The following is a 15,938-nucleotide window of genomic DNA, read 5'->3' as shown; positions in this document are numbered from 1 at the left end:
AATGAATTATGGCAAATGGATGTTACTCATGATCCTTAATTTGCAAAATTGAAATTTATTCATGTTTCTGAGGACACGTTTTTAGGTCTGATCTTTGAAACTTGACAAACTGACGAGGCCTTTAATAATGTATCACGTCATTGTTTTAGTCCATTTTTTCAATTTGGTATTCCACAATCCTGTAAGACTGGTAATGGCCAGGATATACTGGTAACGCATTTTATACTGGTAGCACATTTTAAAACTTTTGCGTTCACTGTGGGGCCTCTAACACCATGTCCTCCGGTGATGGTTCCTATTGCTCCTCATCAATCTGAGTTGAGATCTCCAGTGATGACAGGATCTCCTGGGATCTGAAGGACTCTCGTGCATGGGGGACCTGTGGAGCCTTGATGGACTGTCGTGCTGAGAGGGGCTGTGAAGACCTGATGGACTGTCGTGACTGGGGGGGAGTCTGTGGTGTCAGGGTGTCATGTAGAGATTTGTTGGTCTGTCGTGCCAGGGGGACAAGTGGTGGTGGGGGGCGCTGAGGTGCCTGAGTCTTCCGTGCTCCCTGGGACTTCATGGCTGCTTTGGTCTCCTTGGCTGCTTTCTCCTCAGGAGTCAGTTCTGTTTTCACTACTCTGAGCTCCCTGGAACAAGAATACAGTCAGCTCTCGCAATGGACGTCCCCCCTCTGCACCTCTTCCTGACTTCAATTTGGTATTGGACCTGTCCCATCATTTACCCTTGGTTTCTGTTGAAAGTCTCGTCCTCGTCAGAGGAATCCTTGTCATGTAGCTTCCGTGCCATGTTTTTCTGACGTATGGCATTGAGTGGCTGATACATGTCCCTCAACCACAGGGGCCGCCTTCGCCAGAAAAAGTCCTCCTGGAAAAGGCAAGGGGAGCTCATGATCCTGCACCCCGGCCCACTCCTGTCCTGCCTCAGTGCCCCTCCTTCCCCTTGCTTACCTGAGGCTCATGTTCCACTGAACTTCTCCTACGAAGCAATAATCCAAAGAAGATCCTTGGAGGAAAACACGGACACACATCATTCATCATTCACCCATTTCCCATGCTTCCTAGGATGGAGGTCTCTGGTCTTGTTAGGATAACTACATCGGTACCTAGGTCTGGAGCCATGATGAGTCAAACCACTATGACCTGACACCTTGACAAAGTTTCCATGCATACCTGTGGCAGTTTTTAGACATTTGTTGGGTCCTTCCAAAGGGACCACACAGTCTCTCAAGAGACCATTACATGTAGCCTGGCTAGAAAAACAGGAATGACATGTAGTTGTGCTCACCACCATGGCCCCAGCAAATGCCCTGTGCAATGAACAAACTGCCCACCACACTGAGAGAAAGCACTAGAGTCTGTCCAGAAGCCTTTCCACTGGTTGCCTCTGGATTTAGTCTCTCAGGCACCCTTTACCGGAAGTTTTGGTTGGGGGAGGTGATTCTATCGTCCCAGCTGCTTTATCCCAGATGCTGAACTAGAGTAAATGCCTGTGTGCAGTTAGCCAAGTTCTTTAGCACACTAGCTTTCATCCTGCAGACAATCGCCAGTGAGCAAAGAAGCCACAGGTATCAGCATCAAAGGCAGGAACCACACTGAGGCACGGCGATGGGTTTTGAGTGTGAACAGAGGAGACTGTGTGAACAGTCTCGAGCTTTACAGGCAGTGCGTGTGTACAGAGCAAGTGGGCGCTGAGTGGAGATAAGAAACGCAGCTCCCAGTTCAAGGACTCTGGTCATCAATGGAGAGGTCCCAAGGGACAGGGACCATGCTCTTTCCCACTCACCAGCAGTGCACCCCCAAGGGCAAGGTAGTTTCCATTTTCCCTCGGTTCCTTCTTATAAGAGTTAGAGACAGAGGTTGGGGGATGTGCCTCAATGGTAAAGTACTTGGCTTGCATGTGTGAGGCCCTGGGTTCAATTCCTGGCACCACACTGAGCGCTGAGGCTAGAGTAGCCTCAAGCTACTGGAAAGAGAGTTAAAAGGGCCTTTTGGGCGTGAGCCTCCAACTTTGGTCTCTGGCACCATATGGCCTCCCTGAGCACAGGTGGGCTGTGATCCCTGAGAGCAGAGCCACCCCACATGGGGGACTGAGCAGCCTGGCCTTACGGGGCCCTAAGACACTAATGCTGAACTCAGGCCAGGTCATAGGGCCAAGTAGCACACGGAAGGGCTCCAGAGTCCCTAAGCACGGCGGGGAAGGACACTCCAAGGTAAATGAAAGATTGACAGACTAATATTTACCTGGATCTTCCATCTTTACACTCCTCTGGTCTATGAGAATAAATCTGTTTAAAAAAAATATGATCATGATTATCGCGGTGACCAATCTCTATACAACCTTATTAAATCCATTGATTTTGCTGTACCTACTCACTGATGTCACTTTTTGAGAACAGGAATTCTCTTCTGATTAATAGTCCCTGGACTCTCCTACAGCACATGACTTAAGGGGCAGTTAGGAATACAGCTTAGTGACTGTTTTAGAGAAATTCAGGACATTAATCCAGATTTAAAATTTTAAAAAAATGAGGTAGGAAACAAAGTATCTGCCAATACCCAAACACAGAAACATTCTTTTTAACAATGTTTTCTAAACAATGTCAAGAACCAGTCTGATGCCTTTCCCATCGCCACTATTCATCCCCAGTGAGGAGTCCACCTCAATGCAACGAGCAGAGTCGAGTCTTACAGGAGACAAAACTTGGTTGCAATTGCAATGTTTCCTCCCCAAACAAACCAAATCCAATAAAGCTTCTATGAGATATGTCGATTCCTGGAGCTATAAATATACAGTGGATGGGGCACTTCCCTTGAACGTGGTTGACCCAGATTCGATCCCAGGACCCCAGATAGTTCCCTGAACCCTATTGGGAGTGATCCCTGAGAGCAGAGCCAGGAATAAGCCCTGAGCACAGATAGCCCCCAATAAATAAATAAGTAAATCAATATGTCAACTGTTAGACCGACTTCTACTGAAATTTCAATACTTTAAACATTTCCGTGTTTTTGTCCTTAAGGAGATAAAATGGAACAGTGGAATAAGGAGCACGGGCTGCTTTGCATGTGACCCTCATGTTTGAAAGTGGGATGATGGGGCTGGGGAGGTAGCTCAGTGGGAGAATGCCTGCCTTGCATGCAGGAGACGGGGGTTTGGTACCCAGCATGACAAGAACAGCAGGAATGGAGGGATGCTAATGCTGCCCTTAGAGGACTGCGAGGATTAAACCAGACAACATATAGGAAACGCCTTGTACTGTGGTTGGCATAAATCAGTGCTGTGTTTGCTGGTGATGTCACAAATGAGCAGCTTACACATATCAAAGGCTCAGAGAGCTCTTCCTCAGCACCGTCACTTCTAATTTATTCTAATTCTTTGTTGGTTGTTGTGGTGGTGCCAGGGATCGAACCCAGGGCCTCACACACGCAAGACAAGTGCAACACCACTAACCTAGATCCCGAACCCCTTCAATCACATTTTGCTGTTGGTTTTTTTTTAAGGCTCTACCTGGCAGTTGGTACTTGTGGGGGCTACTTCTGGAGTGGTACTCAGGGACCAGGTAGCACTATGGCTAGCACCTGGGGTTCCCATGTGCAAAGTGAGTTGAAGTTTTAGTCTTTTGAGTTATCTCCCTGGCCCTTAAATCACTTATTTAATGTGCCTGCTGGGAAAAGTCAGTGGTGTGTAATTGAACAGTAGACAGATGTAGCTGAGCTCCTTGGAGTAACTACTGCACGCCTGCCATGATCAGAGTAGCCCAATGAGGGCTCAGGCTGCAGTATGCGTATGTTTGGTTTGGGAGCCACCCAGCATATGCAGGAACAACTTGATTTGCTCTTTGGGAGGAGCTCCTGATGGCCCTGGTGGGTCTGCGGGACCATGTAGTGCTGAGGATAGAATCCAGGTCTCCGTCATGCAAAGTATGGAAACTAGCCCTCGAAGCTATCACCCCTGTCTTAGCTGCAGTTTTAACTTCATCTACCAGGACAGACCTTAAACCTAAAGAGGGCTACTGCACTGATCAGCAGGACAACAACACCTTTATCTTTCAGTCCCAGGAGGGTGGAGATTCTCCATTTTGATCCTTCCAGTCAACAAGGAAAGTAATCAGTAGAAGAATGTCAGTGAGTGGTGAGTACATCAAACCACTGACATTCTTTTGAATTTAAAAGAGGAAAAAAATTTATATTGGGACCAGAGAGAGAGTGAGAGAGCTGAATGGTCCGAGTGCATGCTTTGCATGCAGAAGGTCCAGGCTGGATCCATAGCTCTGCAAGGTGCCCTGAGCACCACCAGAAGTGACACTCCCCCCCGCCCCGCCCCCCGCAATGAGCTGGGGGGCAGGACCTGAACATTGCAGGGTGTAGTCCCCAAACAGCACACAGGGGGTTCATCTTTTTGTTTCATCTCTATCCTTCTTATCTTCAAAGTTATCTAAGAGCTTGTTATTTTGGTTTCACTTCCACAGTGACCTCCCAGGAGTCAGGTTTCTTCACAAGCCCTGGGATCATCTTTGCAATATGAGAAGCAAGCACACCTCATTACTCAAGACTGAAGAGGAAAATCAAGTGTCATAGGAGGAAAAGGGGCTTCTATTTTCCATTTGTAGCCCCTGAATCTATTATAAGACAGATTAAATCCTGGAAGTCTGAATGAACTGTTCTTACCTCAATGAGACAGAAAATTATAATCAATATCATCACGAGTACAGTCACAGATATTGCCAAGAATAATTTGTTATTATAGCCATATCCTGGAACTTCTTTTGTGAGCTGAAAGAAAAAGAACAGTTATTTTTATGCATTATTTTTGGGGGGCCACACCCAGTGATGATCAGGGGTTACTCCTGGCTCTGCAATTCGAAATCACTCCTGGAGGACCAAAAGGGATGCTGGGGATAGAATTTGGGGTGTTGGCATGCAAGGCAAGTGCCTAACCCACTGTACTATCGCCCCAGCACCCAAGAACAATTAGACAAAAAAATGGGAAGGATTCTTAAGCACATTAGAAAGAATGGCTAACTATTCTTATACAGTCTAAAATCCCATTCTCTCAAATGAGTGGACTATAGGCTTTTGTTTGATATGTTTTGGGGTTGTTTTGTTTTTGTTTTCAGCCCATACCCAGGGTCCTCAGAGCTACTGCTGGCTCAGTGCTCAGGGGCACTCGTGTTGAACTTTCTCCTTGGCCCCAATATGTTCTTACAGAGCACACCAGATATGTTACACCATCTTGTCTGTAGCCTTTCCTTCTACAATTTATTTATCTGGTGTGTTAGGTCCTCTCACACCTCTCCTAGGAACAGTGCTACCTTTCTATAAATGAGCACAGGGACCATCATTATTGTAGTCAAAATTGTGTGGCCACAAAAAAGAGAGCGAGCAAGTAAAAGAGGGAGAGCCAAGAGACCCTGGTCTTCCTGCTCGTGTTCTTTCATGGCATGGCCTGAGAGCCCCAGAAGCCCCTGAGCCTGGTCACTGTGAGATACAGTTACAGAGCTTTCCTGATTGTTATCCAGTGTCAGCCATTCAGTGCTCCAACACCTGTCCCTCCACCAGTGTACATTACCCCCCATCAACATCCCTGTATCCCTCCTGCCACCTCCCCCCACCCTCAACCCACCTCTCTCTCTCTCTCTCTCTCTCTCTCTCTCTCTCTCCTCTCTGTCCCTCTCTTTCACCTTTTCTTTCCGCCTCTCTCTTTTCCCATTTCTTCCCTCTCCCTTCTCTCTTGCTGTCTCCTCTCTCCTCTCACTCTACACCCCCCTGTTGGACATTATAGTTTGCAATGCAGATACTGAGAGGTCATCATGTTTGATCCTTTACTCACTTTCAGCACACGTCTCCCATCCAGAGGGATCCCTTCCAACTATCATTGTTATCGTGATCCCTTCTCTATCCCAGCTGCCCTCTCTCCCAGCCCTTGAGGCAGGCTTTCAACTGTGGACCATTCATCCTGGTCGTTGTTTCTAAATGTCCTTGGGTGTTAATCTCATACTAAGATTTAATTTATTTTTTAACATCCCAAAAATGAGTGCAATCATTCTGTTTGTCCTTCTTCTGACTTATTTCACTTATGAGACTCTATGAAAAAAAATCTGTCCTCACCTCACTTTCCTCTGGCTGTTTCTGTTCATCCTGGCCTTCGGTATTGTCACTGATGAAGTTCTCAGTCTTCCACTGGTCCGTATCCCATTCTGGCTTGGGAACCTTTCCTTCCTCCTGCTCACTGAGACGCTTCATCAGGAGGCCGGTTTCAGAGAGGAGCGTGGCACATGCCAGCTTCAACTGAGGCTCAGAGCAGTCCGTTTTTAGAGTCCGCATCATGTGAGCAATGAGCTTCCTCACGTTATTGTTGGGGATAAGGGACCGCAGCTGCTGGATGTATTCCATCTCCAGTTGTTCTCTTGGGTCTGGTCTTTGTGTGGCAGAGACGATGTCTGTGGCCACGTTGTGATATTCCCACTGCATCTCGCTGGACTGCTTGACAGTCGGCATGAGGTTGTCCACCATCGGGGCGTCCTTCTCATGGGAGGTGCCTTTGCTACCGACAGTTTTCTCTGGCACCGTGATGCCTCTGGTGTTTGTCCCATTAGCAGCATGCGTGCTTTCTGCAGTCCTTTTTCCTGCAGATGAGTGTGAAGGTTGAAAGGACTGGAGCAAAGGTTTGTCCTGATCTCTCCAAGACAGAGACTCCTCTCTTGGTGGGGACTTGATGAGGCTCTTCACCGCAGCGAAAGGAGGCCGCTTGGCGTCTGGCACCGGCCTCTCCGGTGCTGATTCCTTCGTCTCTGTATTCGATCTGGCTTTGGCCCTTCTGCGTCCCAGGTGAGAGTAAGATTTCTGAAAATTATAATTTGTTCCATTGTGTGGGATGGGCCTGGGAAACTTCATGTTCCGAACCCTGGCATCTGCGTCTTCTAAAACGCGGAGAATGTCCCTTAGGTCTTTGGGGTTCTCGGATGGGACTTTAGGAGTGGCGGCAGATGGGCTGCCCATGGAGAACTCTTTCAGGGGCATGGAGAACACCGCCTTGTGCTCCTGGATGGAGGAGGCCTCTTCATTGAAGGAGTTTTCCACCCATTTCGTGGGCCTCCCTGCCAAGGGAAGCTCTTTCGGTTCTCTTGGGGCCGGCTGCCTGAGCCTTCTTTTTTGGGCAATGTTCCCCGTCGTGGGCAGAGCCTCCCCTTTCCTTAGGCTGTGCTGATTGCCCCCTTCTTTGAAGCGCCTCTTCTGGAGGCCCCCGGGGTTCTTGAACGTGCTGCTCATCTGCAGTGCTTGCCTCTCCCCCTCCTCCACCTTTCCTAAGTGCTTTCTCTTTGGCCAGACAGTTTTCAATTTCTTCGGAAAGATGTGATGTTTCAGTTTGGGCCCAAAAAGTATGGAACTGACCAGCGTGGCAGTTTTCTCTCTCTTTCTAGCTTTGTGAACTTTTGCTTGAGTTCCTGCATTTATCAAGCTTTCCAGAAAATGGAGACTTTTCGACTTATTGTATGTTGTATTGTTGGATTCGAGCTGTAGAGACATCGGAATTGTGCTATTCTTCAAATGTTCCAGAGGATTTGCTCCATCTTGCATATCTGAAAAAAGGAGCTTAACGAAGGATAACAATGTTGATTCAAAATCTCCTATGTTCCCATCCAGGAGAAAAGGCACTATGTAATTTAGCCCAGTACTGATATCACTCTCATCATTCACGTCTAGCTGCTCGTTCACTAAAAGGGACATGCTGTTCCTCTCTGGCGAGGTGTTCTCCGATTCAATGGTTAGCTCGGTGCTGGTTGTCCTCTTTCGGGCCTGTAAAACCTTCATGAAGTCCCCTTTGGTGTTGCTTATGGACTCTTCCTCATCTGTCAAAAAGAAAGAGCTTGCTTGTCATCATGAAAGATGACTGGGGAGAATTTTGGGAGCATCGACAGACAGAAATCCCAGGCAAGCAAATAAGTAATCAGTAAATGAATGCCGTATGGTGGGACGGGGAACAGGGAAACCCTAAATTTACACCTATGATTGACAAAAGGCTGGCTGGAGCGATAGCACTGCAGTTGGGCATTCGCCTTTCACGCGGATGACCCGAGTTCGATTCCTTCGCCTCTCTCAGAGAGCCCAGCAAGCTACTGAGAGTATGGAGCCCTCGCGGCAGAGCCTGGCAAGCTACCCGTGCGTATTGGATATGCCAAAAACAGTAACAATAAGTCTCTCAATGAGAGACGTTACTGGTGCCCGCTCGAACAAATCGATGAGCAATGGGATGACAGTGACAGTGATTGACAAAAGGAGTAATGAAGTGGTCATCGCTATTTATTCAGAATAAATAAGGCATGAAGCTCAGTACATGTCACTATCACTGTCATCCCATTGTTCATCTATTTACTCGAACAGGCACCAATAAGGTCTCCATTCCTCGAAGCCCAGAGATTTTGCAGCCTCTCCTTACTCATCTTTCCCAATGACTAGAGACTCTTTCAGGGTCAGGAGAATGAAACCTATCATTACTGCTTTTGGCATATTGAATACACCACAGGTAGCTTGCCAGGCTCTGCCCATGTGAGTGGGATTGTCTCAGTAGTTTGCCGGGCTCTCAGAGAGGTATATGTATATGTGTGTGTGTATATATATATATACATATATACATATATGTATATATATTACTCTATATGTCACTGTCACTGTCATCCCATTGCTCATCGATTTGCTCAAGCGGGCACCAGTAACGTCTCTCATTGAGAGACTTATTGTTACTGTTTTTGGCATATCCAATACGCATGGGTAGCTTGCCAGGCTCTCTGAGAGGGGCGGAGGAATCGAATTTAGGTCAGGTGCGTGAAAGGTGAATGACCAACCACTGTGCTATCGCTCCGACTGCTCTACATGTATGTTATGTGCATATATATATATATACTAATTTAATAGATATAGATAAATTCACTCAGTACATGTATTTAGGATTATTCCACTGGAGGGCAGAGTGACAGTAGAGTAGATAAAGTACTTGTCTTCTACGCAGCCAACCTGGATCTGATCCCCAGCACCCCATAGGGTCCCTCAAGCCTTACCAGGCCTGACCCCTGAACACAAAGTCAGGAGTAAACTTTGAGCACCTCTGAGTATGCCCCCAAACAAGCAAACACACAAACAATAATAATATGATTATTCCACTGGTCCCCAAGGACCAAGTGCCTAGTATTCAAGAGAAATATTTGCTGCCCAGTTAGACTCTTTACAGATCAACAATGACTTCTGTTTTATTTTTTGGCCATTCCCAGCCATGCTCAGGGGTTACTCCTGGTTCTGCTTCAGAATTCTAGCAATTCTGATTTCTAGGAATTCAGAATTGAAGTCTGTTGAGTTATGAATTCAACATAATCTGGTTCCAACTGTATTCTGTGAATCTGAAAGTATTTCAGATCATTAAAAACTAACTAACCTTGGGTCTGTGATTCAGCCACAGGACAGGATTGATGCACAGCTGACTTAAATAACATGCATCTTAGAGATAAGTGACCTTCCTCTATGATTAAGGAGGAGTGTTTTAGATAGAGAAAAATTAAGATTAAAATTGAGCAAGTTCCAAATTCTGATTTAAAGTCTACACTTTTTGAGTAAAATATACCTTTCTTAATGTCTACCTGCTCTTCATGCTTATTGGTTTATATAAACACTGAACTAATTTAATAATTTATTCTTTGTGCTGATAGTTTTACTCTTTTAATAACACAATTTAACACTAAGGTCCATGTTAGAATCTATCTTATAACTGTTATAAGCTAATTGAAAAATATTAATGCCATCAATCACTATTAACATTTGAAAACTTTTCATAATGTATCATTGGGATGGCTATGAGATTAGTTCCTGGTATGTCAAACAAATCACATGTATTTGGATCTTCTTTAGGTTTATCAGAGAAACTATTTAATAAAGTTTGCAGACATAATAATGCAGCTATTAGATAATTCAACCCTGAGTTAGAGGAGCATAAGAATAAGCCCAAGAACAACCTCAAATATATGATCATCTAATCTTTGATAAGGGAGCAAGAAATGTGAAGTGGAACAAGGAAAGCCTCTTTAACAAATGGTGCTGGCATACCTGGGCAACCACATGCAAAAAAATGGGCTTAGACCTCGACCTGACACCAGGCACAAAAATCAGATCAAAATGGATTAAAGATCTCAACATCAGAGCACAGTCCATAAGGTACATCGAAGACAAGGTCGGAAAAACCCTCCACGATATTGAAGCTAAAGGTATCTTCAAAGATGACATGCAACTAACCAACCAAGTGGAAACAGAGATAAACAAATGGGACTATATTAAACTAAGAAGCTTCTGCACCGCAAAAGATACCATGACCAAAATACAAAGGCAATCTACAGAATGGGAAAGGATATTCACCCAATACCCATCCGATAAGGGGTTGATATCAAGGGTATATAAAGCACTGGTTGAACTCTACAAGAAGAAAACATCCAACCCCATCAGAAAATGGGACGAAGAAATAAACAGAAACTTTCCCAAGGAAGAGATACGAATGGCCAAAAGGCACATGAAAAAGTGCTCTACATCACTAATCATCACGGAGATGCAGATCAAAACAACCATGAGATACCACCTCACACCATAGAGAATGGCACACATCCAAAAGAACAAAAGCAACCACTGCTGGAGAGGATTGGGGAGAAAGGGACCCTTCTACACTTCTAGTGGGAATGCCGACTGGTTCAGCCCCTTTGGAAAACAAAATGGACGCTTCTCAAACAACTAGAAATTGAGCTTCCATTTAATCCAGCAATACCACTTCTGGGAATATATCCTGGACAAACAAAAAAAATATAGTCGAAATGACATCTGCACTTATATGTTCATCGCAGCACTGCTTACAATAGCAAGAATCTGGAAAAAACCTGAGTGCCCTAGAACAGATGACTGGTTAAAGAAACTTTGGTACATCTATACAATGAAATATTATGCAGCTGTTAGAAAAGGTGAAGTCATGAACTTTGCATATAAGTGGATCAACATGGAAAGTATCATGCTAAGTGAAATGAGTCAGAAAGAGAGGGACAGACATAGTAAGACTGCACTCATCTGTGGAATATAAAATAACAGAGTAGGAGACTAACACCCAAGAATAGTAGTATATAATACCAAGGTTGGCTCCATGGCTTGGAAGCTGGCCTCACATGCTGGGGGAAAGGCAGCCCGGATAGAGAAGGGAACACCAAGTAAACTGTGGTTGGACATCCTGCGCGGGAAGGGAGATGCGTGCAGAAAGTAGACTAGAGACTGAACACGATGGCCACTCAATACCCCTATCACAAACCACAACACCCAAAAGGAGAGAGAGGACAAAATGGAATACCCTGCCACAGAGGCGGGATGGGGTGGGGAGGACGGGATTGGAGAGTGGGAGGGATACTGGGTTCATTGGTGGTGGAGAATGGACACTGGTGAAGGGATGGGTTCTCAAACATTGTATGAGGGAAACACAAGCACGAAAATGGGTAAATTTGTAACTATACCCTCACAGTGACTCACAAATTAAAAAAATAAACATATTAAAAAAAGAAGAAGTTTAGAAGGAAGCCTCCAATTCAACCCGTGGTTCTCCAGTAGATGGAGGACAATTTAATTAGTGGAAATCTAGTTCAGTTTGGCGATATCCAAGAAGACACAAGTTGCCCTGTTTGCTAATAGAACAGCTTATCTCTTCCAGGGTGGTTGAGAGAATGATATCAGATAGATCAGGTGAAAAAATGCGTCATTGCAGCAATTGATACAGATATAATATAAAATTTTCTCCGTAATTTCTAAGCCTTTTTGTTCAGGATAAAGAGACTTTCACAGAATCCTCATTGAAAGTATGAGTTAAGTTAGTGAGGCATTAACATGCAAGGTATGAATGTGTTCAAAACTGGGGGCATGTAAAGCTAACCTAAGAGAAGGTACTGAAAAGATTGTTTAACAAGAAAGGCAGGTGCATGCCGGAGGCAAGGATATTATTTGATAAGCAGGGATGACCCAGAAATGCTCAAAATCTATAATCCTAGATAAGAAAGGTGGCTGTGCAATCAGGACCAAGAGGTTACGGATGGCTCTGGGAAACCACGATTCCTAAGAGAAATCCAAAAATGTGGAAAAATATGGCCTTTTTAGTCGAATTCTGATGGGTATTCTTAAATGTGTCTTGAAGAATCTTTAAGGAAGAATAAACGAGGATACATATTAAAAAAAAAGAATAAGCCCAAGAAATTTGAATGGTTTAATGTACTACAAAAATAATATTTTTTATTTTTTTAGTTAGTTATTTTTATGGCTCACAATTATCACGTTTGACAAAAGTTTAACAAAACAAGCCTGCTGTTGATCATAATAAGGTGTACTAAGCAAATATGTAAAATGATATATGATAAAGTTTAGACTTGGTGCTCTGAATGCATCAAAAAGATAAACTACATTTGAAAAATAGTTGGATTTTTTTGGGGGGAGGGGACTACATGGCAATGCTTAGGGGGTACTTCTGGTTCTGCACTCAGAAATCACTCATGATAGCATTTGGGGGACCATATGAGATGCCAGGGATTGAATCCGGGTTGGTTACACGCAAGGCAATCACTTTACCTGCTTTACTATCTCCAGCCAAAAAAAAATCTTTATCATGGCTAAATATTTACTTTAATTAAATTTTACATGTGCCTATTACTTATACTTGTTTGCATAATTGTTGATAGTATACTTTTAAAATAATATAGAACCGCCTTATAAAAGTAGATAAATGCAGGGCTAGAGAGAGAGTACAGAAGGTAGAGCATTCACCTTGCATGTGTCCAACCCAGATTTGATCCCTGGAATCTCACGTGTTCCCTGAACACTAGCAGAAGTAATTCCTGAGTGCAGAGCCAGGAGTAAGCCCTGAGCATTAATGGGTGTGGCCCCCAAAAGCAAATTAAAAATTAATTTAAAAATCTTTTTTTAAGGTAATTATGTCCAGCAGGCTGGAGTTATCGATAGAACAGTGGGTAGGGCATTTGCCTTGAATGCAGCCAACCCGGGTTCGATTCCTCCGTCCCTCAGGAGAGCCTGGCAAGCTACTGAGAGTATCCCACCTGCACGGCAGAGCCTGGTAAGCTCCCGTGGCTTATTCGATATGCCAAAAACAGTAACAACAAGTCTCACAATGGAGACGTTAGTGATGCCCTCTCAGCAACTCGATGAACAACGAGACAACAGTGCTACAGTGCTACAGTGCTGCTCTCAGAAACTATTCTGGGTGGTGCCTGGGGGACCACATGGGATGCTGGGAATCGAACCCAGGTTGACTGCATGAAAGGGAAGCACCCAGGGACTGGAGCGATAGCACAGCAGGTAGGTCATTTGCTTTGCATGTGGTCAGTCCGGATTCGAATCCCAGCATCCCATATGGTCCCCTGAGCACTGCCAGAGCCAGGAGTAACCCTTGTGTATCACCGGTTGTGACCCAATAAAGAAAAAAAAAAGGCAAGCACTCTTTCCATTAGATCATCTCTCCAGTCCCTCAACTATGACTTGTTATACTCCCATACCTTTATCCTGTCCTGCCCATATAGAGAGGACTTTTCTCTCTACCTCTTTTGGGTGATAATATTCTTATTACCATCATAGACGAAGAAGAAATTCTTCCAGAAATCAGATCCTCATCTGAATGCACCCTTCCTCCACCTACCCACTAATTCTTTCGCTTATTAGCCTTTAGTGTGATGTTGTTGAATCTGGGCAGATGTCTAAGGATAGGTTAATGGATTTGCCAGAGTATATGTCAATGTGCAATGTTGATAAAATCTAGAAAATAATCTTTTTTGTTTTGTTTGTGGGCCACAATTGGTGATGCTCAGGGGTTACTCCTGATTCCGTGCTCAGGAAATCACTGCTGGTGGTGCTTGGGAAACTATATAGGATGCCAGCAATGGAACCCAGGTCATCTGTGTGGAAGGCAAGTCCCCTACTCACTGTACTATCTCTCTGGCTCCTGAAATAATATCAGAGCTACCAAAATTGGGGAATACAGCTCTTATAAGATGTGTATTTTGTCTTCACTTACTTCCTACTATTTCCAGCTCTAGTTAGGGAACCATACAAAATTTCTGACTGCTAGAAGGTCAAGTATAACATTGTGTAGTTGGGTTTCTTTTGGGGGGAGGTGGGGCCAAACCCAGCAATGTTCAGGGGTTACTTCTCTCTCTGTGCTCAGGGATCACTGCAGCTAGTAATTGGGACCATCTGGGATGCTAGGTATCCAACTCAAGTCTGCCATATGGAAGGCAAGTGTTGTAGCTGCTAGATGATCTCTCCGACCAAACTCTACTGAAGAATTCAAAGTGCTTTTGGTGATGGTGAAGTTTAGAGAGGGAGTTAAGGGAAGTGAGGAAGAAGCATGGACTTGCAAAGAGTCCCAGAATGGGAACACGCGATCTAGGCATTAGACACATTTAACACTTTTAGTTTTGCTTCTCCTCACCTAAAATAAAAAATGTTATTAGTATCTTATTCTGATTTCGATTATTTGGTTTAGTTATTCTCTAACATTATTGCAGTTGGAGTAACATGTTTACAATAGTACCAACACTATTGGTTTCCATGTACAAAGTGAACCTCACCTGGACCACCACCAAAGTGTCGAGACACCACAGTTTGTACATCCCTTTTAGTCTGATTCTTCTCCCCGCCACACCCCCCAAATTCCCCAGGATTGATGTTCATCTTATGAAAGGTGATTTGAAAATGATTGTTATGCCCACCTTTGTGAAGGGAGTGATAGACTTGCTAAAAGTTGATTTTAACAATAACACTATCTTTGTGTAAGAAGCAAAGTGATGGATGTGCCCAATTACTGTTAGCAAATCAGAGTCATACTATCCCGGCATGAAAACACTTTTTTGGGTGTTTCATGTGTGTGTGTGTGTGTGTGTGTGTGTGTGTGTGCGCGCGCGCGCGTGCGCGCATGCATGCATGCCCCATATTCAGTAATACCCAAGGAATACTCCCAGCAGTGCTTCAGAAACTGTTTTGTGGGGGGTGCACTCACACCTCCCACATGAAAACTATGTGTTTTAACCTATTGTTCTATTTTCCTGGGCCCTTAAAAACACATTTTGGAAGTTATCAAGCTAAGGTCAGTAAACTTACTATGTGGAAAAATACTTAAGGGCGCCTGAGTGCTTTGTAGATGGAAGGGTTAAAGTTCTAAATAGGCTCAGAGGTGGGGATGGTCTAAGAATCCACAAGGCCATCCATCCTTAGAAGGATTGAATGGCAACCTCTGCTTAGAAAACCAGAAATTCTCAGGCTCTAAGCAAAATTTTCATAAGACAGTATGACTTGTACTTGCCTACTGAATTACAAAAACACATGCAATAAAGTAGCGACACCTGTCCTATGAAGAAAAGGGCGCTTGAGATCTGCTGTATATAAAATCTGTTTACAAACTGCCTTCTGTGGCTGAGCTCTCATCTGGAGGACCAGTACCTTGCCCACAGTGTGGCCCTCATTTGTGACCATTAGTGTTAGCTCCCTTCCCCACTTCCATCCCTTTCTTCCATTCCTCTGATGTCTCAGGTCATGCATAGACTGCTAAGGTAAAGACGTAACTGAGATTCTGACTTTTACCACGGGAAATAGTTCTTAGAAATATAGGGAGTTGAACTCTTAATAGAAATAATGCAACTACATAATCAGTTTAAAATGGGCCATCAGTGATTAAAATTAAAATAAAACATAAATTAAAAATCTATTAGCAGGCAATTCAGACTCACCACAGTGTGTGGTACTGGTAGAACATTGAGTGGTACAATGTAGTTTGACTGTCTTGCACATGATTTCAATAATAACTTTAAATTGACAGAGGCAGCAGGTGAGATGCCTAGGTAATATCCTATGAATGGAAACACAGAGAATTAA

At 44.3% G+C, this 15,938-nt stretch overlaps 1 protein-coding gene across 1 annotated transcript in view; it reads right to left on the bottom strand.

Annotated features, from left to right (window-relative positions):
- Positions 1-295: 295 nt before the first annotated feature.
- The window catches only part of LOC129406538 (leucine-rich repeat-containing protein 37A3-like), a 97,123-nt gene continuing 81,480 nt past the window's right edge, over positions 296-15,938 (bottom strand). Inside the window, exons 10-16 of the mRNA XM_055144699.1 lie at positions 15,794-15,912; positions 6,111-7,852; positions 4,671-4,775; positions 2,247-2,290; positions 954-1,008; positions 728-870; positions 296-632 (exon numbers count right to left, since the gene is read on the bottom strand). Coding sequence (XP_055000674.1) covers positions 296-632; positions 728-870; positions 954-1,008; positions 2,247-2,290; positions 4,671-4,775; positions 6,111-7,852; positions 15,794-15,912 — 2,545 coding nt within the window. The remainder of the gene's footprint in view (positions 633-727; positions 871-953; positions 1,009-2,246; positions 2,291-4,670; positions 4,776-6,110; positions 7,853-15,793; positions 15,913-15,938) is intronic.

The sequence above is a fragment of the Sorex araneus genome, chromosome 7 (genome assembly GCF_027595985.1).
Source record: "Sorex araneus isolate mSorAra2 chromosome 7, mSorAra2.pri, whole genome shotgun sequence".
Lineage (NCBI taxonomy): Eukaryota > Metazoa > Chordata > Mammalia > Eulipotyphla > Soricidae > Sorex > Sorex araneus.
Note: the sequence above shows the minus strand (reverse complement) of the source record. Positions and strands in the feature narration are given on the sequence as shown.